This window comes from Myotis yumanensis, unplaced genomic scaffold, assembly GCF_028538775.1.
Source record: "Myotis yumanensis isolate MYYU_CA2020_CCGP unplaced genomic scaffold, mMyoYum1.0.hap1 SCAF_16, whole genome shotgun sequence".
In the NCBI taxonomy this organism is placed as follows: Eukaryota; Metazoa; Chordata; class Mammalia; order Chiroptera; family Vespertilionidae; genus Myotis; species Myotis yumanensis.
Genome location: NW_027223767.1, coordinates 40,149,665 through 40,175,155, shown reverse-complemented (window position 1 = coordinate 40,175,155; position 25,491 = coordinate 40,149,665). Strand labels below are relative to the sequence as shown.

Here is a 25,491-nt window from a genome sequence, read left to right as displayed (position 1 = left end):
AGCTTTAGCTTTTAATAATAGGGCTCTAAAAATAGTCTCTGGCCGTAACTGGTTTGGCTCAGTGGATAGAGCGTCAGCCTGCGGACTGAAAGGTCCCAGGTTCGATTCCGGTCAAGGGCATGTACGTTGGTTGCGGGCACATCCCCAGTAGGGGGTGTGCAGGAGGCGGCTGATCGATGTTTCTCTCTCATCGATGTTTCTAACTCTCTATCTCTCTCCCTTCCTCTCTGTAAAAAAATCAGTAAAATATATATTAAAAAAAAATAGTCTCTGGTCCAGAAGGTGTGCCTGAGTGGTGAGCATCGACCCACCCATCAAGAGATCACTGGTGTGATTCCCTGTCAGAGCACATGCCCAGGTTGTGGGCTTGATCCCAATAGGGGGCATTCAGGAGGCAGCAGATTGATGATGTTCCTCTCTCATCATTGTTCCTATCTCTCTATCCTTCTCCCTCCCTTTCTCTCTAAAATCAATAAAAGCATATTTTAAAAAAGTAAACTAAAAAGATAGAAAGTCTGACTAGCACCTAAAAATGTGAGAACCAAATGAGATTGTGAGAACATTTTATAGATGCTGAAATACAAATAAATGCAAACTCAAGTTGTTATAAACTCAAGTTGTTACTTTGATATTTCATGTCTGTGATATATAGTAGCCCAATATATAATGCTTTATTTTATAACTTTATTGTTTATTGTTTACTTCAGTTGTATGCTATTTGTTTCATGCACATATTTTCATCTCTCAGCTAGAAAGCATCTGTTAGAGCAGTGTTAGTAAATTGTAGCATTTGCTTGAAATCAGTTGGTAATTTAGTTGTCTAGTTTTGCTGTCTGTGGGATAACTTATTATTTTTCCCTCTTCAGAAGTTAAAACTTCTGAAGGAATTAATTACACATGAAATATGTAAAAAATTCACAATTCTGGTTAAGTGAAAATTCTCCTTTGTCTTCCACTCCCATCCTAGCAAAATCTGGTTTATAATCTTAGTGGTAATGTATTGATTTGCTTAGTGAACATTATTCCTGGTCTTTCTAATTCGTTTTACAAGGTATACATTTACATGAAGCAATAATTACTTTTTTGGGGGTGGGGGGTTAAAGAAATTGTACATAGATAAAACAATACTATGTATTATTTTTAGTTTGGTTTTCACTTAATGTGTGTTAGAGTATTATCTTTTTTACAACTAGAGATAACTTCATTTTTATAAAAGATACATAGTATTTTGTGAGCTTTAGTCTTATATCTGAATCTAAAGAGTGAGGTGTATGAATTCCTTAAAAATAATAAATTATATGGTTCCTGATCACTTTTTCTTAAAATACTAACACCAACTTGTTTGTTCCTCAGACCAATAAGAAGACTGGAAAACCAATGATAAATCTGTATACAGACAAGGACACAGGGAAGCCAAAAGGGGAGGCGACAGTGTCATTTGATGACCCTCCTTCAGCTAAGGCAGCCATTGACTGGTTTGATGGTATACCTCATTCATATAATTTCAACATGCTGTTTGGATAAATGTTTCCTAGTGTTGAAGTAAAAATATTTTCTGGTAGATAGTGGTTACTTTCCTGTTTACTTTTTTTTTTAATATATATATATTTTTTCTAAAAATACATTTTATTGATTTTTTACAGAGAGAAAGGGAGAGGGGGGATAGAGAATTAGAACCATCAATGAGAAACATCGATCAGCTGCCTCCTGCACACCCCCTACTGGGGATGTGCCCGCAACCAAGGTACATGCCCTTGACCAGAATCGAACCTGGGACCCTTTAGTCCACAGGCCGACGCTCCATCCACTGAGCCAAACCAGTTAGGGCTTTTAATATATTTTTACTGATTTCAGAGAGGAAGGGAGAGGGAGAGAGAGATAGACACATCAATGACGAGTGAATCATTGATCGGCTGCCTCCTGCACGCTCCCTACTGGGAATCAAGCCTGCAACCTGGGCATATGCCATTGACCAGAATCGAACCTGGGACGCTTCAATCGACAGACCGATGCTCTATCCACTGAGCCAAACCGGCCAGGGCTTTCTGTTTACTTTTATAGCTAATATTATTTATTAAGAATACAGGCCAGATATTTTATATATCCTTAGAAATGAGATGAGCTTTCTCCTTGTTTTTGTCTAGATTCTGTATTCTAGAAATATATCTATGATATATTTCCTTATATCATGCCTTAAGCTTTGAGGCCACCCTGTTTTAGATGTAGAGGGTTGGCCTGGTTGACCTTATATTCCTTTAAAATTTAGATTAATTTTCTTTCAAATACAAGGTTAATTAATGCATACTTAGAAGGAATAATAAGACTTTTTCCCACTGAAAATAAACTATGGAAAATAGAAGAAAGCAACCATAGTTCTGATAACTGCTAATAGTATTTCTTACTAACTTTCCAGTTTTTTAAAATGTATTTTAAGCCGAAACCGGTTTGGCTCGGTGGATAGAGCGTCGGCCTGCGGACTGAAAGGTCCCGGGTTCGATTCCGGTCAAGGGCATATACCTGGGTTGCGGGCACATCCCCAGTAGGAGATGTGCAGGAGGCAGCTGATCGATGTTTCTAACTCTCTATCTCTCTCCCTTCCTCTCTGTAAAAAATCAATAAAAATATATTTTTTTAAAAAATGTATTTTAAAAATAGTTTATCATTATATTACACATGTAATTTTGTCTCATGTTCTTTTGCGATGGAGGGGGCATGTAAAGTTTTGTAATTGGAAAACAAACAGACAAATTAGAATGGATTAGAGGCAAATTGTGCCATAAACAGATTTTAAGTGGCTAAACAAAGTTTAAAAAGCAAGTAACAATGAAAGAAAATGTTTCTGGCCCTAACCGGTTTGGCTCAGTGGATAGAGCGTTGGCCTTCGGACTGAAAGGTCCCAGGTTTGATTCCAGTCAAGGGCATGTACCTTGGTTGCGGGCATATCTCCAGTGGGGGTGTGCAGGAGGCGGCTGATTGATGTTTCTCTCTCATTGATGTTTCGAACTCTCTATTCCTTTCCTTTCCTCTCTATAAAAAAATCAATAAAATATATTTAAAAAAAGAAAATGTTTCTGGTACAGGATTAGCAGTGCAAAAAAATAGTGTCTGAGTACCTGGATAATACACCTGTTTTTCAATTGTGCAACTTTTAGGTACATATTGTTGACTGTCCATAGTCCACATAGAGTTGTAACTCCATGCTTCAACAACGTGCTGTGACAGTTCTAAAGAAAACTACTTTAAAAAAGGCATAACGCCCTGACTGGTTTTGCTTAGTGGATAGAGCATCGGCCTGCGGACTCAAGGGTCCCGGGTTCAATTCCTGTCAAGGGCATGTACCTTAGTTGCGGGCACATACCCAGTGGGGAGTGTGCAGGAGGCAGCTGATCGATGTTTCTCTCTCATTGATGTTTCTAACTCTCTATCCCTGTCCCTCCTCTCTGTAAAAAATCAATAAAATATATATTTTTTTAAAAAGGGCATAACACCCTAGTTGGTTTGGCTCAGTGGATAGAGTGTTGGCCTGGGGACTGTAGGGTCCTGGGTTCGATTCCAGTCAAGGGCCCGTGCCCAGGTTGCAGGCTCGATCCTCCCAGCTCCCCCCCTCCCCCTGTAGGGGGTGTGCAGGAGGCAGCCAATCAATGATTCTCTCTCATCATTGATGTTTCTATGTCCCTCTCCCTTTCCCTTCCTCTCTGAAATCAATAAAAATACATTAAAAAAAAAAGGCATAACCCAGACCCCCTCATTTGATCAACTCCATTTAAGTTTAGATGTGCAGAAGGACTTAGATATATCCAGAGTAAGCCCTTAATCAGTTTTCTAAAATAAGGTTTCAGGATAATGATAGTAAAATAAGGGAAGAAAACATGGAGGAATGAAGTCCTAATTACTATACATGCATATTTTTTTGACAGTAGGGGAAACCTTTTACAGATAAGTTACAAGAACAGGCAAATAGCCGAAACCGGTTTGGCTCAGTGGATAGAGCGTCGGCCTGCGGACTGAAGGGTCCCGGGTTCGATTCCGGTCAAGGGCATGTACCTGGGTTGCGGGCACATCCCCAGTGGGGAGTGTGCAGGAAGCAGCTGATCGATGTTTCTCTCTCATCGATGTTTCTAGCTCTCTATCTCTCTCCCTTCCTCTCTGTCAAAAATCAATAAAATATATTTAAAAAAAAAAAAAAGAACAGGCAAAGAAATAGTTTTGTATAAGAAATTCAACACCTTCTGTATAATGCCTTTACTTTGCTGTCATCATTTGTACAAACTTCATAGTTTACTTGACCATCACTATCAATCGCTGCTCCCCTGATCAATTCATCAACTTTAACTGCTAACTTCTCTCCAAGGTTTGTCATCACATGACAAAGCTCTGCTGCCCTAATACAGCCATTGTCATCTTTATCGAACACATGGAATTCTTCTCTAATCTTCACTGTCTTTGTCTTTCATTTTTCTTGCCATCATTGTCAGAAATTCTAGGAAGTCAGTTGTGCAGTTACCATCAGCATCCACTTCATTAATCATGTCCTGTAACTCTGCTTTTGTGAAATTCTGCCCAAGAGGCCTCATTACAGTTCCCAATTTCTTTGTTATAGTTCCATCACATTGTGTCAGATAGCGAAAAAGCTTCTTTGAGTTCTGCAATCTGCTCCTTAGTCAGTTGGTCAGCCATGCTGCAAGCTCTCTGATCTCCAAGATGCCACCACACAACCACTCAGCGAGCCTGCTCTACTCGGACTTCATGTTTTTTTCACTTAACATTTTAACATAGTCATTTCCTCATGTTGTTATAGATTCACCTGTGTTTTTCAAAACATAATCTTACTTCTTGCCGAAACCGGTTTGGCTCAGTGGATAGAGCGTCGGCCTGAGGACTCAAGGGTCCCAGGTTCGATTCCGGTCAAGGGCATGTACCCGGGTTGCCGGCACATCCCCAGTGGGAGATGTGCAGGAGGCAGTTGATTGATGTTTCTCTCTCATCGATGTTTCTAACTCTCTATCTCTCTCCCTTCCTCTCTGTAAAAATTCAATAAAATATATTTTATAAAAAAAAAAAAAAAAAAAAAAAAAAAAAAAAAAAAAATCTTACTTCTTTCAAGATGAGATTGTGATACCCTATGTCTTCTTACCTCCATATTCTTTATGTTTCTGTACTAATTCATCAGGCCCCCAACACTTTGCTCTTGAAGGCTGGGTCCATTTTACCTCACTTCTGCTTTTTTATAGTTTCTGTGAATCATAAAGCAATTTCTTTTGCTCAAGGTATGTTTAAAAATTATTGTGCCATTTCCCAAGGGTCTGTGAGCCTCTTAAATTGTACCTCTATAGTTCATCTCTTGCCAGGTCTTTTTATAGCTTTAAAAATATTGATCCTTGAATTGCTTCCTATGTCAAAGTGCATGTCATGCTATCTAACATTGTGGAAAATTGAATAGGGCTTTGTTCAGGGAGCCAAGGCTCTTGGATTTAAAGAATCCTTGGGCATCTTTTCTTTACATGTCAATTCTCTTATTTAATATAAAATAAAAATATTAATTTCTATCTTTAAGGCCTAGGGCAGCAGAATTTGTGTATAGTGCATGTATGTAAGTAATCACATATGCACACATTATTTTTAAAGATATTACTTGCATATGGTAAAAAAAAGTCACAGTACCAAGAGTATATAGTAAAAAATGAGTTTCCTTTCTACCTTTGACTACCCCTTCCCCTATCAGTGGTTTCTTGTCCCCTATTGAAACTGAAGTAAAATAGGCAGTGTATGTACAAGCATATGTGTACATATATAAGTACATGTGCACACTTATGCATGTGTGGGTATGCACACACACATTCCCTTTAAAAAACAAATAGCAAACTACACGATGCTCATGTAAAAATAGATTTTTATTTTATTTTTTTGCTTAGTAATAAATGACTCTCCCGGTGACAGATCTGCTCTATTCAATAGGTATGTCACGTTTTAGCACTGTTACCTTGATTGTTTGGGAATACTAATGTATTTGAATTTCTGTGAGGTCATGTCACTTATTCTTCTAAAATTGAAATTACCCAAGATAGTTTACAGTTGTTGAGAAATGCAGATGTAGAATAGCATTTCTTCAAAACCATTTTCTTTCTTCTTAGGGAAAGAATTTCATGGCAACATCATTAAAGTGTCCTTTGCTACCAGAAGACCTGAATTTATGAGGGGAGGTGGAAGTGGAGGTGGGCGGCGAGGTAAGATGCTTGTTGCTTACTGGCCTGGATATTGTACAAAGGATTTGAATTTGAGTGTATGTTCTGTCCCTGTTGTGAGAACTTGCTACACCTTTCTCTCCCTTGGTCTTTTTCCTTCTGTTTTAAGGTGAGAATGGATACTAAATAGAAGATTAGGTAAATAAGATGTCATATAGTACCTAAGAGAATAGTGGGAGAAGGTTGTAAATACCCTTTGGAAAGTTGTATAGCAGTTATTCACCCTGAAATCAGGAGGCAGTCATTTAAATGACACTAATTAGGTACTTAATTTGACCAGTTTGTAAGTCCCTGATACAGTTATTGCTAGCTTGTTATTTCTGCTGGGTCTAATTTCTTAAATTTGGAATATGTCTTTTTACTTAACCTTTCTCACTGAGATTCTCAAACTAAGGAGGGTATTATAGAAAAGTTTTTAAGTGCATTATTGACACTATAAAGCAGTGATGGCGAACCTTTTGAGCTCGGTGTGTCAGCATTTTGAAAAACCCTAACTTAACTCTGGTGCCGTGTCACATATAGAAATTTTTTGATATTTGCAACCACAGTAAAACAAAGACTTACATTTTTGATATTTATTTTATATATTTAAATGCCATTTAACAAAGAAAAATCAACCAAAAAAATGAGTTCGTGTGTCACCTCTGACACACGTGTCAGGTTCACCATCACTGCTATAAAGTGTGCCTGGGGTCTTTCTGACGTTTCCTGCACTTACTACATAAAGCCCCAACTTAAAGAATCATGGAGGCCTCCCACAAAGGTGTGGGGGCTATCCAGTTCATGGTAGGCACTTGCTATTAGTTCTTTTCATCTGGTGCTTTTTCTCTGCTTAGTTAAGGTCTGCTGCTGATTTTTCTCTTTTCCTCCCCTATATTCCTCAGGCCGTGGAGGATATAGAGGCCGTGGAGGCTTTCAGGGGAGAGGTGGAGACCCCAAAAGTGGGGACTGGGTTTGCCCTAATCCGTAAGTATTCCATTTACTTTGGTAGGAGTAGAAGTTGGGATTGAAGTTGGAAGCTGCAAGTGGGGGTTCTGAATCCATTGGAAGCTATTGAGCCTTTTATTTTCCTTCCTCCTCAGGTCATGTGGAAATATGAACTTTGCTCGAAGGAACTCCTGCAATCAGTGCAATGAGCCCAGACCAGAGGACTCTCGTCCCTCAGGAGGAGGTAGGTTAGCTCTTTGGGTCAGCCTTATTAGCATCTACATGGTGTTTGTCTTCTGACTAGCACTAAGGAAGCTTTACATTATTTTGCTGACCTCACTGGTTTTTATTTCTACCTTACAGATTTCCGGGGAAGAGGCTACGGTGGAGAGAGGGGCTATAGAGGTCGTGGGGGCAGAGGTGGAGACCGTGGTGGCTATGGTGGAGACAGAAGTGGGAGTGGCTATGGTGGAGACAGAAGTGGGGGTGGCTATGGAGGAGACAGAAGTGGGGGTGGCTATGGAGGAGACAGAAGTGGGGGTAGTTATGGTGGGGACAGAGGAGGTGGCTATGATCGAGGCGGCTATGGAGGAGATCGAGGCGGCTACGGAGGAGACCGAGGCGGCTACGGAGGAGATCGAGGCGGCTACGGTGGGGACCGAGGTGGCTACGGTGGTGACCGTGGAGGCTACGGTGGGGACCGAGGAGGCTACGGTGGGGACCGAGGAGGCTATGGTGGGGACCGAGGAGGCTACGGTGGAGACCGAAGTGGGGGGGGCTACGGAGGAGACCGTGGTTGTGGCGGTGGCTATGGTGGAGACCGAAGTGGAGGCTATGGAGGAGATCGGAGTGGTGGCAGCTATGGAGGAGACCGAGGTGGCTATGGAGGCAAAATGGGTGGAAGGTGAGTATTAGAACATAGTTTTCATCTCACTGCTCCTAGATTTTAAGGTTTTTTATTGTTCAGTGTTTTGGAACTTGAATTTCATTGTTTTGGAAGTTCTTACTCATAATTCCTTATATTTGTATGTGTATGTGTGTATTATTCATTCCCATAGCTAAAAGTAATTGAGATTGAGTGGTATTTTGAAACTGTGTAAATCAGGAATTCTTTTTTTTTTTTTTAAATCAGGAATTCTTAATCTCAGTGGTGGGGGTGTGCTTTTTCAAATCATGTGTGCTATATATACCCTGCAGTTGTTTTTCTGGCATTTCTGGTAATACCTTTTCCAGATGAAAATCACTGATGGCACTGCTGGGTGTGTGTTGCATACTGCACAATGAATGGTGTAGAGGCAGAAAAAATAGAATGACCAGTGATATTAAATGACTTCAGTTATTATAAGCATTTGTATGCCAGAGGGAGTATAGGTAGTGAGATTTAGTATAGCATGTGGTTAAGAGCACAAATTTTAGAGACAGACTGCTTGGGTTCAAGTCTTGTCTCCACCACTTTCTAGCTATGTGACCTTAGGCAAGTTACTTAACCCTGTGGAGCATTAGTACTCTGATGTGTACAGTGGGGCTAATAATACTTCCTTCATGGATTTAGATGAACTGTTGTAACAGTTGCTGGCCCATAGTAAGTACTGTGTAATTGTTTGCTATTAGTAATTATCATCTATTGAATACTTCTTACTGTGTGGCAAATCCTATAAAAGTGTATATACAGGGTGAGCAAAGGTAGATTTACAGTTGTGAAACAGTTTATTCTTTTTTAAAACAGATATGTTTTTTAAAATTTGTTTGTTTTAATCCTTACCAGAGGATATGTTTCCACTGGCCTCCTGAAAATACCACAGTGGTTTGGAGTCCTTATTCTAGGTGGAAAATTTTAGTAAGTTGGTGATAGTAAAGGTGCTTTTAGGATCTTAAAGCTGATAAGATATTTATTACACACCCTCTAGGAGTAGAGAAATCAGGCATGGTGTTATCCTTGCAGAAATTGTCAAGCTGATACCAGTCACCAGCACCCTGAAGAGGTATTTGATGTGCCCCTTTGGTAGAAAATTAGAATTTAATCTGGTTCTTTATTTTTCATTCCTAGAAACGACTACAGAAATGATCAGCGCAACCGACCATACTGATGACTGTTTTGAATGTTCCTTTGTCTCTGACATGATCCATAGTGAAATTGCCAGAGTTTTGCCTGCTGCTTTCCTGGTGGCCTCTTCTTGGGTAGTGAAATTAAGTGACATTTAGAATATTATTTGGGTGGTAGGGCTGGGACAGTTTTTCTTTAGTAATGTCTGTTGGAATTTTCCCCTTTAGTTTCCAACTTTCCCCTTCCCAACCCTTGAAGCTAAGTGCGTTGTAAAATATTGCCAAAATGGAAAGTGTTTTATAATACTGCAATAAAGGCTTCTTGTTTTGTGGATTTTTGTATATTAGTGCATTGTTCTGTCACACTCGGGATTCAGTTACAGCAGACTCTAACCCTGAAGAATGAGGAAATGGAGCCTACTTTATTAAATTAAAATGTTACTTTCAACAGTATTGATTGAGCTTCTACTCTATTTAGAATAGCAGTTTCTAAAGAATGGCTGCACATCAGAATCACCTGAAGGAGTTGTCAAAATTAGATTACCTAAGCCTCATCTCAAGTGTGTTGGATCAGAACTTGGTGGGGGTGAGGGGAAGGAGTTAAGGAACCTTTGTGTTAAGCTCACCAGGTGATTTTGAGAGTTCCAGTTTATAATTTAGAACCATTTATTTAGGGCAGTGTTCTAGATGCTGGGAGTAGTGAGGTCTAAGGGCTAGGTAAGAAGAATGAGGATTCAATAAGTTAGGGTTAAGATACCAGTGTACATGGTATGTTATTTGGTATTCATTAAAAACTATTTCTTCTACCCTTACCAAGAGCCTGGGACAGACACTATACCAGATGCTGGCTATGTTGCTCAACAAGCAAACACAATATACAGATAAGTGCTCCAATAAGAATAAATGCAAGGTGCTTTTGAGGGCTGATTTGAAGGACACTTAACTCATGGCATCAGGAAGGTTTGGTGAGTCTTGAGGGAAAAGTAGGAATTGGCCAAGTAATGAGGCTGGGTTGAGGAAATGGTGTTCCCAGCAGAAAATTAATGACATCAACAAATAAATCAGAGGAATAGAGAGATTGAGGAATAGACACTGGCTTGAGAAGGTTAAGTAGTGCATTGTGAGGGAGGAGTTAAAGATAGGCTTGCAAAAGATAAGACAGGAGAGGTAAACAAGTTTTACCATAAGGTCCTTGCATTTCAGTTTTCCCCCTGCCTCCAAATAGGGAGTCAAAAATTTTAACCAGGGGAGTGTCCTGACCTGAGTGGTATCTACTGAAAGACGATAATGGCTGAAAGTGAAGAAGCTGAATAGGAGACAATGGTAAGCCAGTGAGAAATACTGGTCTGAGCTCAGATATTGACTGGATGAGGAGGACATAACTAAATAGATTTGAGAAATGAGGGAAATTTGACAGGATTTGGCTAGATGTCAGAAATAGTTGGAAGGGAAGAGTTAGGTTACTGGCCTTGGCAATGTGATAGGTATTTATTGAAATAGGAAACACTGAATAAGGAACAGATGTGGGAACAAGATGGAAATGAATCATTTTAGGTATGTTGAGCTTGGGGCACTCAAATTTACAAGTAGAGACATCCAGTAGACATCTGGATGTGTAAATCTGCAAGCTTAGAAAACTACACTTCCCTGATTTCCATACTGACTTGTTTTTGCTAACTTCTCTACTTGGTCTTTGCAGGTTGGAAGTTCCTTGGCATGTTCTGATCTCCGTTCTCTTTTAGTTATACTCACTTTTATTCTGGGCACACTCATTCAGGTTATTGCTTTAAATACCACCTAATACAGTGATGACTACCAAATTTATGTCTTCAGTCCTGACCTCTCCCCTTAACTCTGGTTTATACCCAGCTGCCTATTTGATCTCTACTAGGATGTACTAAATAAATTTGATTTTTCTTGGCAACTCCTCCAAGATTGAATAAAACTTTGGATCTCCCTCTCCACGTCAGTTTCTCTCTTCCTAGTCATTTCCATCTCAGTAAATGCCCTCACTGTCCACCTACATCAATCAGATCAGGTAAAAAATAACTTTAGAGCTTATACTTGCTTTCTGTCATTCGTTCTGTACCTGCAGTTCCTTTTAATTCTACCTCCAAAATATATCTTGAAACCATCTTTATAGTCTTGGTTACAATCGTATGAGCTACAGTCATCTCTTTTCTGGACAATCGCAATTGCCCATTATTAGGTCCTCCCAGTCTTGCCTCTCTAAAATCAGTTTTTCATACAGCAGCCAAGTGATACTGTAATGATGTAAATCAGACCATATGTCATGCCTCTTTAAAACCCTTTCAATGACTTTCTGTTGCAAGTAGGCAACAAATTCCTTACCCTGGCTTACAAAGCCCTATAGGATCTGGCCTGCCTACCTCTCCAACTTCATTATATAACATCCAGACTTACCTTGCTTTGAGCACATTGGTCATAATTCTTTTTTCTTTTTTTTAATATATTTTATTGATTTTTTACAGAGAGGAAGGGAGAGGGATAGAGAGTTAGAAACATCGATGAGAGAGAAACATCGATCAGCTGCCTCCTGCACACTCCCCACTGGGGATGTGCCCGCAACCAAGGTACATGCCCTTGATCGGAATCGAACCTGGGACCCTTGAATTCGCAGGCCGATGCTCTATCCACTGAGCCAAACTGTTCAGGGTGGTCATAATTCTTGATGGTATCAGATATGATTCTGCTTCAGTATTTTGTATATATTTTATCTAGAATTCTCGTTCCTCAGATAGTCATATGGCTGACTCCTTTTCACTACAACTAGGGTAACTCCTTCCTTTGAGGTCTTTCTTGGCTTTTATCTAAAAAACGGCCTCTCTCTCTGCCTGACCGGCCTGGCTTAGTGGTTGAGTGTCAACCTATGAACTAGGAGGTAGGTCATGGTTTGATTCCCAGTCAGGGCACATGCCCAGGTTGAGGGCTTGATCCCCAGTGTGTGGCATGCAGGAGGCAGCTGATCTCTTCATTGGTGTTTCTATCCCTTTCTCCCTCTGAAATAAATAAAAACATCTTTATATAAAATACTGCCTCTCCTAGTTACTTTCACATCACCTCTTAAGTCTTTTTTTTTTATTGATTTTTTTACAGAGGAGAAGGGAGAGGAATAGAGAGAAACATTGATGAGAGAGGTCGATCAGCTACCTCCTGCACGCTTCCCAGTGGGGATATGCCCGCAACCAAGGTACATGCCCTTGACCGGAATCGAACCTGGGACCCTTCAGTCCGCAGGCCGACACTCTGTTGAGCCAAACTGGTTCGGCACCTCTTAAGTCTTTACAGTACTTCTCAGTATTTGAAATTATCTTTTTGTGGGTATAAACTTCTCTCTCGATTAGAATATGATCTCCAGGAGAGCAGGAAACCTTGTCTGTTGTCCACTGTTCTAGGTTCCATTGCACATTCACCTAGAACAGTCTGAGGCACAGGTTAGGGACTTAGTGAATATTGACTAAATGAATCTATTACAGATGCAGATTTGAGAGTCATTAAGATGAAAGTGGATAGGATTAAAATAAGGCTGTTTATAATAGTGGTTCTTTATCCCAGCTGTATACTGGAATTAGCAAGTTTTTTAAAACAAGGATGTCTGAGCTTCACTCCAAAATGATGAAGTCTGTGATCAAGTAAATGGATTTCAGATGATCTGATTCCAAAGTATAGACTTTTTTTTTTTTTCCTTGAAGATGGACATAGTTTGTAGGGATTGGTGTGGCAGATCCTACTGGCAAAGAGAAACTGAAGCCTTCAGTAAACAAGGAGGAACTAAAGTAGTTTGGGAGAATAAATAGGGCCTGTCAAAGAAATGGCCCCGAGGTAGGTAGAAAGTAGACATAGGAGAAGAGAGAGCAGAGAGTGTGGTTGGTCTTGACTACAGCCTAATTATTTCCACTGAGAGAATGGTGGGGGGCTGGGCAAGTTAGTAAGAGGAAATGGTCCGCCCTGACCGGTTTGGCTCAGTGGATAGAGCGTTGGCCTGCAGACTGAAAGGTCCCAGGTTCGATTCCAGTCAAGGGCATGTACCTTGGTTGCGGGCACATCCCCGGTAGGGGGAGTGCAGGAGGCAGCTGATCGATGTTTCTCTCTCATCGATGTTTCTAACTCTCTATCCCTCTCCCTTCCTCTCTGTAAAAAAATCAAAGTATATTTAAAAAAAAAAAAAAAAAAAGGGAAATGGTCCAAGACTCATGCTTACAGGATTTTCTCCTATTTTCCCTTCAGCAGTCCTTCCCCCCGCCCCCCACTGGGGGCAGAAGCTCAGCTCTCTAGCTTTGTTACTAAGTTCTGGTTATAGACAAGGGCTTGGTTTAGGGAGGCAGGCCGGTCATCCAGAATAGCTTTGGTTCTGTCCTCCATGTCCCTTCAACCCAGAGTGAGGAGACCTGTGTTTCAGTGAAGCCTCTGATGAAGGGAACAACATAGGTAGAAGTGACATTCATTTATTCATCGAGGGTAAGTATAGACATTTTCTCAGGAGAGCCTGAGAAGCATCCTCAGGAAGTGAGGGCTAGGCCCAAAGAACTGACCTATTTGGAGGTTTTGGCAAAGATCTGAAGCTGTTTCCTGATTTCTGGTGTCCAAGGCCCTGTGGCCTGTGACTTGTGGTTTAGTGGTTTAGGGAAATAGGGAGGGAAGGCAGAGGTGAGGTAACAGGGAGACCTTTTCTGGGCCCTCAACTTTTCCTGTTGGTCTGATGAGGCACTGGCCTTTGCAACAAACAAGGGGCTAAGCTGTGCAAGTCGAAAGTCTTGGATATTTAACTCTTCTAGGTTCTCATTCTCTTCTCTGAACCTTGTAGGCTCTTCCTTCTCCTTGGTCAGAGGTGACTCAGATACAAAGAAAACCTTGTTTTTCAGCTTGTTTTTGATCCAGGGATCAATTGAGGCCAAAACAGTGAGTGTTTCTTGTAGCTGCATTGAAATAAAGGCTCTGTGGCTGGCTGGCTTCAGGCTAAGGCTGGGAGTGGAAGGGGTTACCCATGGGAGGGGGAGCTCTACCCACAGGGCACTATGGCCCCAAGGAATGAGGTCAAGGGACTGTGTGAGGACTTATTCTCCTCTCCTCCCTCCTGACAAAGCAAGTAGTGAGGTTAGATGGGAAGGGCTTGGAGGAGGGGTTAGAAGAGGAAGAGGAAGGTAGGAATGCCTTACACTCTTCTTTATAGACAGGCTTTTTTCTGTGTCTAGCATGTCCAGGAGCAAGTGGAACACTTGTGGGCTGCGGATCCCCAGGACGCCCTGGTAGAGGCAGAAGGAGAGCGCCTAAGTAATCAGTCCAGGAAGATAACCTTGTCAATTCTAATCCCCTTGTGATGGCCCTGTGGCCTGGAGAGTGGGAGATGATGGCTTTCCAGCTAAGGTATCCCTTTCCCTGCCTTTTGGGGCCACTGCATTAGGTTCCATTGCACATTCACCAGGAAGAGTTCAGACAGTCTCTCTAATGTGTAAGAAATGCCTCTTAACACCTCCTGTCCCTTACCCCTTAACCCACTCTTCTCTAATCCTGAAGAAAAGGTTACTCCGAACTCCTGGTAGGACTGGAATCTATATATATAGAACCCTAATATGCAAATAGACTGAACAGGGAACAACCAACAGTCAACAATCAGTTGCTATGACGTGTGCTGACCACCAGGGGCAGCAGGAGGCAGAGCTTGGAACATGGTGGGCGTCAGCCGTGGTGGGATAGTGGACCAGGTGAGTGGGGGCATCAGACCTAGGCAGGGTGCTGGTTGCTATCATTGGTGTGAGCCTCTGGTGGTTACTGAAAATTCTTTGCTCCCGTGCTCTGTGGTCCCGCCTGCTCTGTGGTCCCACCCCGTGCTTGCACCTGCTGCTGGCGCCAGTCTTGATGGCTTGGGGCCGTCAGAGGTGTGAGCAGCTGCTGCCTGCCCCTATCGCCCCTTAGGGCTTCTCCACCTCCCCCTGCTCCTGAAGGGTGATTGAGGCAGCAGCCACTGCTCACAGCTGCTGCTGGCACCGGCCCCAATTGCTCCACGCTGTGAGTGGGTCCAAGCAGGGCTGGTCCTGTCAGCGCGTGGGAGCCACGGCGGTGGGAGTGGGGCTGCAGGCGGGGCCAGGCAGGAGCGTGGAGGATTGGCCGGGACCTGCCCTTATGCCCACCTCAGCCTCACAGCCACAGTTCCTTTCAAGGTGCACAAATTCATGCACTGGGCCCCTAGTTGTAAAATAAACAAGCAAACAACCCCAAACTTCACAGCCTTTTTTTTCCTTTCAGTAGCTGCTCAGTTGCCTATTGCCCTTGCCATCAACACATCTGATCAAAGAAGCAAAACTGGCCTTACCAAAGAGATGACTGCTTCCTGGCGTAAAGCAGCTTGTGGGTTCATTAGTTGCCTGTGTAGAAGGGAGTAAGTGTGTTGTGGTTCAGTTAAGGGGGAGGGGGAGGAAGGCTGATTGTTTCTTGGTATAGCCCAGAGTGAGTTGGGCATAAGGCATCATGATGAGTGATGCTGATTTCATACATTTTTTCCCTCTTGTTTCTTAGGTCAGAAGGGGCCAGGAGGGGAAAAGGAGATACTGAGGAGGTGCTGACAAATATATCTGTTCAGAACTTTATCTTTTACAAGTCCCATTCATGTCCTCGTCTTAATTTGAGCTTTATAGCAAGCCTGAATGGTAGGTATAATCAGCCTCTTTGTACAGTAGAAGGAAAGTCCAGGGGTCAAAAAGTGACTTGGCCAGGGGCAAAGGCAAGTGACAGCTGAGAACTGGCAAGTTCTTAGCTCTCTCTGCTCCTCTGCCCCATTCCGACCACCTAGGATTTGGCCCTGCCAGCTCCCAGTCTAAGCCACTCACCCCTCCACCAAGTTCATCATCATGGGCTTCATCTTGAACTCGTCCACAATTTCAGCCACAACCTGCCTCATAGCCTGAAGAGGGATTAAGATGGGACAAGAGAGAGAAGGAACGCAGGGGTGTACCCTTAAGTGCTTCACAAACCTTTGTTGAATGCTTAGTTTCTTGCATATACCTTCCTTGAGGGAAGGTCTGGTGGGGGAAGCAGACTGGTGAGTAGGCAATTACATTACTGTGTAAATGTTACAACTGAACTAAGGGTAGGGTACACATAGGAAGGTCTCCTAACTTAGTCTGGGCACCAGGAAGATTTCCTGGAGGAGGTGATGCCTCAACTGAAACCTGAAGGGTGAATGGGAGTTAACCAGGCAGTGGGTTGGGGGAGGGTGATTTTCTGGGTGTGGATGCGGGGAGGACATGTATAAAAGCCTGGAGGCAAGAGAGGGAGAGCACAGAGTGTTTAGAGAACAGAAAATAGTTCAGTTTATCAAGGTGACTACACTGGGACTCTTCAACATGGGGCACTCTGAGGAGTTACACTGGGATCACAGGTATAAATCAGGATAGGGTCATCCTAGGCATAGTTGGTGTGTGGTTCTGAGGGGTTGAGTGGTTGAGATGATGCTGGAGGCGTAAGCAAGCTGGGCGGTGAAGGACAGGGTAAACCATTCTGAGGGCAGTGGGAAGCTATTGAAAAGTTTTATGCACAACCTGATTTACATTTTAGGAAAATGTCTTTAGATAAAAGTTGTGTGACTAGTTTTGTAGTAAGCTGTTATAAAGGTAAAAGCAATGGGACATAAGAGGGCAGAGCTGATGCTCTTTGTGGTGATTTGGGAAAACTTCCCATAGGAGGTGGAAGGAGCTGTCATATTTGGGTAGGCAGAAGGAGACAAGAGTTACTTACCAGTGTGACCTTGCAGAGGGGAGAGGGATGACAGGGGCATTTTGTCTGAGCAAAGGCAAGGTGGCTTGAAAACAGGCTGCATTAGGGAAACGGAGTAGGTTAGAGTGAATGTGATTCTTTAGGGGACTGTGGTGGGAACCAAGACAGGGGAGGTCTGAGAAGGGAGAGAGACAGCTTTGGGCTGCCTGGGCTTTGGAGCTTTGGTCTCACTTACGAGGAAGGGTTCATTAGATATCTTCCTCCTGAGTAGGTCAAATGTGAGTCCCTCCAGTCCCTGTGCCTGGATCTGTTCCAGCCCAATGGTCTTGAGCATCTGGGTCGCCTCAAAGCGGTGCTGAGGGCAGGGGTGGGGAACCATGAAGGATAGACTCCCTCTCATCCATCCCCCAACTCTGTCTTAGTGCTGGAGAAAGAAGGGTATTAGGCAGCCCAAGACTCACCTCAAGGACACAAGAATAGCACAGCTGGTCTAGGACGGCCCTGATGACCTCGGCTGAGTGTACACGCATCATCTTGACCAGCATCCTAAGTATCTATGGAGGCAGGCAGGGTGGGTGGGGTCCAAGAAGCATCTGGATGGCCAGGCCGACTTGATGGCTGAGTCTAGAACTTGTGGGGACTAGGTGGGGTCCTGCCTCTTGAGTGTGCACATACATAAATGAATACATATCAAATGTGCACAGACACATGTATATGTAGGTCCACATGACTCCTTACCCGTGCATACACACATTCACACACAGGACCTGCTGAAGCTACCTTGCCCTGGGATGAGGATGACAGGGTCCAGACCCCCATGGAAGTCAGCACTAGCCTCTCTTTCCCCCATCCTTCCCAGGGATCCAGCCTCCTGCCCTGCACACCTTCATCCTCTGGGACATAAGCCCGTGGCATAGGCACTGCAGCAAGAAGTCTCGGGCTGTGTTGTTGCAGGGTCTCAGGAAACCCAAACACAGGGCTGCCTCCATGGCTGCTTCATTCTTTGACTTCTGTATCAGCATCTGCAGCACAGATGCCAGCATCCCTTCATTCCTGATTTGAGTCCTCTGAGAGGAAGACAGGAGGGGACTATGTTCTCAGCCAGGCTTTGTTAAGAGGGCAATTCTTTGCTGCTTCCAGACCATTCTCCCTAAAATGAATCTCATGTTATCAGATTATTTTATCCACTTCTTGTTTTTGTTGTCATCTACTTGGTCCTAGGTCATATCCTCTCATTTCTCTATGACTTTATCTTCTGAATGAATCAATGTTACTCTCTTAATACTTCTGCTGTCTAATTCCCAGCATTTAAAAATATGTACATTTCATTGATCCAGCTCCTCCCCTCCAATAACCTTGTACTCCACACTATGTCAGCTACTAATTCCCACAGAGATTTTATCATTACTTACTATAATTTCTCCATTTCACGGATCACACTCTGACCATCACTTCCTATCTTTCCAGATCACCTCTTGATGTTAACAATTGTTGGACTCCACAAGGACTAATCATCATTAAGCACCATTTCACTGCTCCTCACCTTCATCCCTCTTTACCCAGCTTAAATTCCATGGTCCTGCTATAATTACTTCCTGCCTCAACTCCTTTACCTTACCTTGGTTCATTGTATTCAACTCTCTACTTGCTCTGTGCCTGTACTTCCTGGAGAAAAACACAGTCACAATGATTGATCTTGCTTTAGATGGATGAACACAAACTTCATGTAGATCCCTAATGCTGCCTACTGATCATACTGCTTTTCTCCAGGCAATTCTCTTTTCTACCCTCTACATCACACCCTTTCCTCTGGTCCCTCTAGCACTTTCTTCCTCCATTCCCACTCAGCTTGTTTCCTACTTTACTGAACAAGTACAAGTTCCAGAGATACCACCACTTTTATCCAACTTTCAACCTGCACCCATATGTTCTTCCTTTCCACTCGTACTGTAGACTGTTAGAGCTCATTTCTTCTCACCTACTCGAGAACATTGCTGCACAACTCTTCCCACTATCTTCAAAATGACCAGTTTTCTAACTACTGAATTATTATCCCTCAGACTAGAAACATGTTATTTTTCTATTTCTAGAATCCACCCCTGGTGCCAACTACAACCCTTTCTAGCAAAACTTGGAAAGTGGTCTGTTCTTGCTGTACACAGGGGGGCAAAAGTAGGTTGTGAGTGGTAAATTGCTACGCCAGTGCTTCCATTCAGGAAACCACAGGACAATGCCTTCCCATCCAAATCAGGAGCTAGGTTACCTTCTCCCTGACCTAACCCCCAGCCAACACCATCAATTACCTTGCCCTACCTTGCCCCAATTACTGATCTCCTCCCAATCACCTTGTCTTTGGGGATAGCAGCCCAGGAATTTAGAGCTACTCGTAGTCCCCTCAGAGTATCCATCCTTTGCTCCTCATTTGGCTCCTTCAACTGCTTGATGAGAGCCTGGATCACATCCTTATTCAGGCAACCTAGACAGGGAGGGTCCTGAGGTCAGGGCAGAGCCTTGGGCTGCTCCTCTCTGCCAGGATCCATTGGACTCCACTGTGCCCTCAAGACATAAGTTCCAAGTACTAGGTCCCAAGATATTGCCCATCTTCCCAGGACACCAGAGCAGCTGGCTGAGCACAACCTTAATTCCAATCTCTCTTTTCACTTCACCTCCCTCTCTCTCTCTCTGCCCAACAGTACCTGGGAGAGTTCCCAGACACTGCCCAGTGCTAGGTTGTGCAGGCATATACTGCACTATCCTTCTGTCTTCACCAGAGGGGAGAGTGGCTGCGCTACCTCCTGTCTCACCTCTCCCAACTCCCCAGCCAGGGAGAGGATATACTTACCCAGGATGGCCAGGGTTCTATAAGCCTCATACTTCACTCTCTCTGGACCAGTTTCAACCTGATTTAAGAGGCAGGTGGTGGAAACATGCTATAAGGTGATGGAATGTCAGAGCTTTAAGAATCTGAGCTTAATCTCATGTTATAAATGAGGAAACAGGCCTAGAGAGTGACCTGTCTACTCAAACACAGTACAGCCAGGAAGGTGTAATGGGAGGCACAAAACTTGGGAGTAAGACTTGTTCAAATACCTATCTGGGATCTAGTTGCCATGTGGCCTTGGGCAAGTCGCTTGGCCTCAGAGTTTCCATTTTCTCATTAGGAAAATGCAGATACTACCACCTATTCCTAGTATTGTAAGATTTAAATGAGATTATGTAGAAGGATGCACGCTCTCCATTATAACTGGGCATATAAATATGAGGCATTGATTCAGTTAAGGGAGAGAATGAACTCAGTCCCAGTCCTCTCCTAGTTTTTCAGTTAAGTGTCTTTTCTTAGCCAAACGGGCTCTTCAGATTCCACCTCCTCCATCCTTTTAGATCAAGCTGTCCTTTAAAGGGCATGAGCTGGCATATGCTGCACCCTGGTGGCTCTCTTCGCTGGATCTAACCCACCATCCTTGTGAGCCTTGTCTGTGCCCATGTTCTATACACCTTATGCCCTGCTCCCTCTCCTGAATTTGGTGCAGCCCCAGACTTACCACCTGCAGTAGTGCCTCTATGACAGACTCATCACTGATGCCCAGGCACCCCAGAGCCTGCAGGAAGAAGGGTAGAGGGAAGGGAAGAGACCTTGGATACCACCCCAGGAGTTACCATTCTCTGTACACAGCTGGATTTGGTTCTTGGAACACCACCCAACCCCCACCTCAAGCATCTTTCTCCTCTTCAACTCAGCCAACTCCCACCTCCACCCTTGCTACTTCTCACCTGTGTTGCATAGACCTGCTCATCCTCTCTGGGAGATTTCAGGCTTTTTGTAAGTTCCTGCCCTTCCAAAGGAGCCAGCGGAGAGGAGGAAAGGAATAAATATAGTTGTAAAACTTCAAACTGAAAGGAGCTCATCCAATCCAATCCCTTTTCCTCGATGTCCTCCATTATGGGATTGAGGGCTGAAGGATGGTGAGAGCCCAAGATAAGGGCATTCACAGGAAGGGAGTCTATCCTCCCTCCCACCATGGTCCCTGACCTTTAATCTTTGCCACTTCAAGGAGTCCTCAGTAGGGTGTAAAGTCTTGGGTTCTTTTTGATATTTTGTAATCAACTTGATCAAGGGGAGATGGACTTTTTGGATGTCAGTACCCTCTTTGAAGTGGTATCTGTGTGAGAGATTGCACATGCAGCCTTGGTCCCCTTGTTCCCTTTCTCCCCCCTTCACAAATTCTCCTCTGGCCCCGGTTCTCAGCCCAGCTTAGAGATGGGACCAGCGGAAGACAGATGAGCCTCCTTCTACCTTGAGGTCTTCTCTGGGATCTATAGGCTGACTTGCTCCACTCCCTGCCCCACCACACCCTTTCCTTCTCTTTCCTAGAAGGTGCAGAAGGTATGGAGAATAACAGTAAATCACACTTAAGTTGAGCGCTCATTTTCTGCAACGTCTTCTGGGCCTCCCGTTTCTGTTGATGATCATACAGGATGTGCCAGTGCGTGTACATCTCAGGTGTGTCAAAGTAGCAGTATGGTGCTGAGTTTGGCTTGGCTGGGTGCTGCCTCCAGCACTCTGGACTTGGGGGGAACTCTTCCTTTGGTGTCTGGGAAAACAAGGTGGATGGCAGAGCAGTTGCAGATTTAGTAAACACCAAGCAAATAACAGGATGTTAAACTTGGATTTCAGGTAATGAATGCTATGTGTGTGTGCGTGCGCGCACTAGAGGCCTGGTGCATGACATTTGTGCACTGAGGGTGGGTGGGTCGGGTCCCTCAGCCTGGACTGCGAGAGGGCACAGGTCAGGCAGAGGAACCCCACCAGTGCACAGTCGGGGCTGGGGAGGGATGCGGGAGGTTGGCCAGCCGGGGAGGGACTGCGGGAGGGCTCCAGGGCATGTCCGGCCCATCTCACTCAGTCCCAATTGGCCGGACCCCAGCAGCAAGCTAACCTACTGGTCAGAGCATCCCCCCCGGTGGTCAGTGCATGTCATAGCGAGCAGTTGATGGCCTTAGCATTCATTAGCATATTAGCTTTGATTGGTTGAATGGCTGACTGCTTGGCCAGGCACTTAGCATTTTAGGCTTTTATTATATAGGACACATACACACACACACACACACACACACACACACATACATACATATATATATTTCATTGTTTATATGAAATTCAAATTTAATTGGGTGCTCTGTGTTTTATGAGAATCTCTGTATTAATTAATAAAAATGACTCATCATCCAGCACTGATTGCATTGCCTAGGCCTTGCAGTTGGTACCTCACAACAGTTCCACGAAGGGTTCTGGGCAAGGGTTGGCCTGTGACAGAGGAGGCTTCTGAGGCTTATGGAAGGAAAGTGACTTGTCCAAAAATTAGTGACAAATTCTCCTCTGCCCTCAGTTCTCAGCCCAGCTCAGAGATGGGACCAGAGGAAGTTCTCAACCTTGGCTGCTTATTGGAATTATTCAAGGGAACTTTTAACATGCCCAAGGGTGAGTGTTGGGGTTCTGTGAACTGACCTTAATGGGAAGGGACAGTTTGCTGCCCCTCCTATTCAACAAATCTCCCAAGGTGGCAAAAGTTAGGGGTCTTACCTGGTGGCAGGACAAGGGGAGGTAAACAGGTACCGAGGCCTTTTTGAGTTCTGTGATACAAATGAGACAGCAGTCACGAAGGTGGGTTAAGGAATCATCCATTCAGGCATTCATTTATTCAGCATTTAGTGAACAGGAGTACTAGGCACCAGGGAGGTAAATAAGGTGTTATTCCTGTCCTCAAGAGGCTTATGGTTTCCTGATACCTTGCTGCTCAAAATGTGGTCTGTGGAACAGCAGGATTGCCCTAGCCTGGAAGTTTCTCAGAAATGCAGACTCTCAGGCTCCACCCCAGGCTTCGCAAATCAGGATCTTTATTTCAACAAGATTTGTATGTACTTTGATGTTTGAGAAGTTCTGGTCCAGCAGAGTGGTTCTCAACCGTGGCTGTGAATTGGAATTATCTGAGGGGACTTTTAACATGCCTTGGCCCTACATAAGACTAATATAATCAGAACAGATTCTCTGAGGAAGGGGCCTCGGTATTAGAGAAAACTCCCCAGAGGATTCTAATGTGCAGCTAATGGTGAAAACCATTGGTCCTGGTCAGAATTTTTTAAACTTGAGTGTGCATTAGAATCACCTGGAGAGTTTGTTAGAGCAATTCCCTAGCAGTGGTTCTCAACCTTCCTAATGCCATGGCCCTTTAATACAGTTCCTCATGTTGTGGTGAGCCCCAACCATAAAATTATTTTCGTTGCTACTTCATAACTGTAATTTTGCTACTGTTATGAGTCATAATATAAATATCTGATATGCAGGATGTATGTAGGCGATCCCTGTGAAAGGGTCGTTCGACCCCAAAAGAGGTCACGACCCACAGGTTGAGAACCGCTGCGCTAGAACCGTGGTCGGAAAACTGCGGCTGGTGAGCCACATGTGGCTCTTTGGTGCCTTGAGTGTGGCTCTTCCTAAGCCGAAGGAGTACCCTAATTAAGGTAATAACAATGTACTGTACCTGTCTATATAGTTTAAGTTTAAAAAATTTGGCTCTCAAAAGAAATTTCAGTCGTTGTACTGTTGATATTTGGCTCTGTTGACTAATGAGTTTGCTGACCACTGCTCTGGAGGATTGATTCCGCCTGAGAATTTGCATTTCTAATGAGATGCTAATGCTACTGGTCCTGGGACCACACTTTTGAGGGCCACTGGATCAGCTGGTGAGACAGACTGTTATTAGTGATTAACAAAGGGAAACATGTGAAGACAGATGAAAGCACAGGTGGTACAGATGAGGGACCCTTAACCTGGCTCAGTACTTGTTTACCCAGAGACTCTGCACAAGCTCTGAGTTTTCAGTCCAAGTAGGAGATAGATAAGGGGAGGAGCATTAGGCACCGGGAACAACTTATGCAAAGACTTGCAGGTGTGAGTGTTAGATAGAGAGCCAGGGTGCAGGTGTGGGAGCAGACCCTGGGAAACACAAGATGTCTCACTTTAGAAGACCCTGGAGACTTACCTTGCCGGCTGTGGGGAGCCATCCAAGTGTTCATGGGCTTTCCATGACCCATCCCATAGATTTGCTGTACTCACCCAGACCCCTGCCAGGAAGGGGACCCAGGGGGCTTTCCTTTTCAGGCCCTTGCCCCTGATTCTGTTCCTCTCCATTCCAGCCTCACCTTTGGTCCTGTATGGATATTCCAGCCATGGGTACTTGAACATTGACCTGGCGATTTCAAAGATATCGATTGATTTTTCGTAGGCCATCTTTTTATTCTCCTGGTGGGGCCAGAGGGCAGGGTGGTGGTGGTGGAGAATACAGGGCCTTCGGGGATGTGGAGAGAGAGCTCAGGATAACCTGTCTTCTGTACAAGAGGAACTAGTGAGATGTCTGGGCTTCTGGAAATGGAAGCTTCCAAGTGCTGAGCAACCAGGTCTCCTAGGTTACTAGAATGCTCCAGTTCCATTCTTTAAAAGGAAAATGTATTGATTGATTTTGAGAGAGAGAGAGAGAAAGAGAAACATCGATTTGTTGTTCCACTTACTAGTATTTATGCATTCATTGGTTGACCCTGGTATGTACCCTCTGACTGGGGATTGAACCTGCAGCCCTTGCACATTGGGACAATGCTCCAACCATGTGAGCTACCCGGCCAGGGCTCTAGTTCCATTCTTTAGCCCCAGCCCTGGCATCTACTGGCTTATGGATTGAGCTAGTCATTTTACCTCTAGGAACTTCAGTGTCCTCATCTAAAATGCAGGAAAGTCATGTCTGTCTAGCTAACTAGAGGGGCTATGGTGAGGCATAAATTCAAAGAGATAGTCTAAGGGTTTGGTGAAGTGTCAAGCTCACATAAACCCGTGTTAGGAGCAGGAGTGGTTCTTAGGATTAGTCATCAGGAAAATGGCAGGGATGGGAAAGCCCCTCTTAAACTCACACCTCTTTCCTTGGTAGCAAGAGACTGAACTAACTCTGGGCTAAGACCATTCATACCCCTACTTTTGCATATGCTGTTTCCTCTAGCTGTCAGGTCTTTCATTTTCCACCTGTTAAACAGTTTTTCAAATCTTTCAAACTCTACTTAAATGTTATCTCTGAAGTCTCTTTTCTCCCTGAGGCACCCTGCCTCACCCCATTTAGGTGTAATCCCCCCTACCCCACAATATGACCACAACCTTTTGTAGTGGTGCTTCCCTTTAAGAGTTTGTCTTATGTTTCATCTGTTCATGGGTCTTTCCATCTTCCTCACTAGACTGTGAACTGCCTAAAAGTACAGATTGTGGCTGGTAGCTCTTTCACCCCTCTATTCCGCTCCTGACCCCACCCCCAATGCCTAGTACAGTGCTTGGCACACAGCAGGCAGCTCACTGTAGCAAGAGAACAGGGGCCACCAAGCCATCAGACTTGACATCACTAGTAAACTGACATTGTGTGCCCTGATGTACTGCACTGAGAAAGACAGCATCACTCTGGTATTCTGGCCAAAAATGTTTACCCTGAGTTTAATTTGGGGGAAACAATCAGGC

The 25,491-nt window shown here is 44.0% G+C and overlaps 2 protein-coding genes and 1 pseudogene across 2 annotated transcripts in view; 1 reads left to right on the top strand and 2 right to left on the bottom strand.

Moving 5' to 3' along the window:
- Positions 1 to 9,352, top strand: part of TAF15 (TATA-box binding protein associated factor 15) — a 36,191-nt gene extending 26,839 nt beyond the window's left edge. Inside the window, exons 11-16 of the mRNA XM_070395011.1 lie at positions 1,354 to 1,483; positions 6,132 to 6,224; positions 7,127 to 7,208; positions 7,325 to 7,413; positions 7,533 to 8,073; positions 9,217 to 9,352. Coding sequence (XP_070251112.1) covers positions 1,354 to 1,483; positions 6,132 to 6,224; positions 7,127 to 7,208; positions 7,325 to 7,413; positions 7,533 to 8,073; positions 9,217 to 9,256 — 975 coding nt within the window. The 3' untranslated portion in view covers positions 9,257 to 9,352. The remainder of the gene's footprint in view (positions 1 to 1,353; positions 1,484 to 6,131; positions 6,225 to 7,126; positions 7,209 to 7,324; positions 7,414 to 7,532; positions 8,074 to 9,216) is intronic.
- Positions 4,243 to 4,743, bottom strand: LOC138994820 (calmodulin-1-like; annotated as a pseudogene).
- A 4,413-nt stretch (positions 9,353 to 13,765) lies between the features above and the next one.
- Positions 13,766 to 24,231, bottom strand: HEATR9 (HEAT repeat containing 9). The gene is made up of 15 exons (XM_070395386.1): positions 24,144 to 24,231; positions 22,525 to 22,574; positions 21,354 to 21,535; positions 20,974 to 21,103; positions 20,715 to 20,771; positions 20,486 to 20,542; positions 19,786 to 19,843; positions 19,289 to 19,419; positions 17,828 to 18,010; positions 17,405 to 17,497; positions 17,179 to 17,298; positions 16,058 to 16,131; positions 15,544 to 15,595; positions 14,390 to 14,476; positions 13,766 to 14,149 (listed from the first exon to the last, which is right to left on the bottom strand). Exons 1-15 carry the CDS (start codon positions 24,229 to 24,231, stop codon positions 13,766 to 13,768), a joined length of 1,746 nt encoding a protein of 581 aa, XP_070251487.1.
- Between the last annotated feature and the right edge of the window lie 1,260 nt (positions 24,232 to 25,491).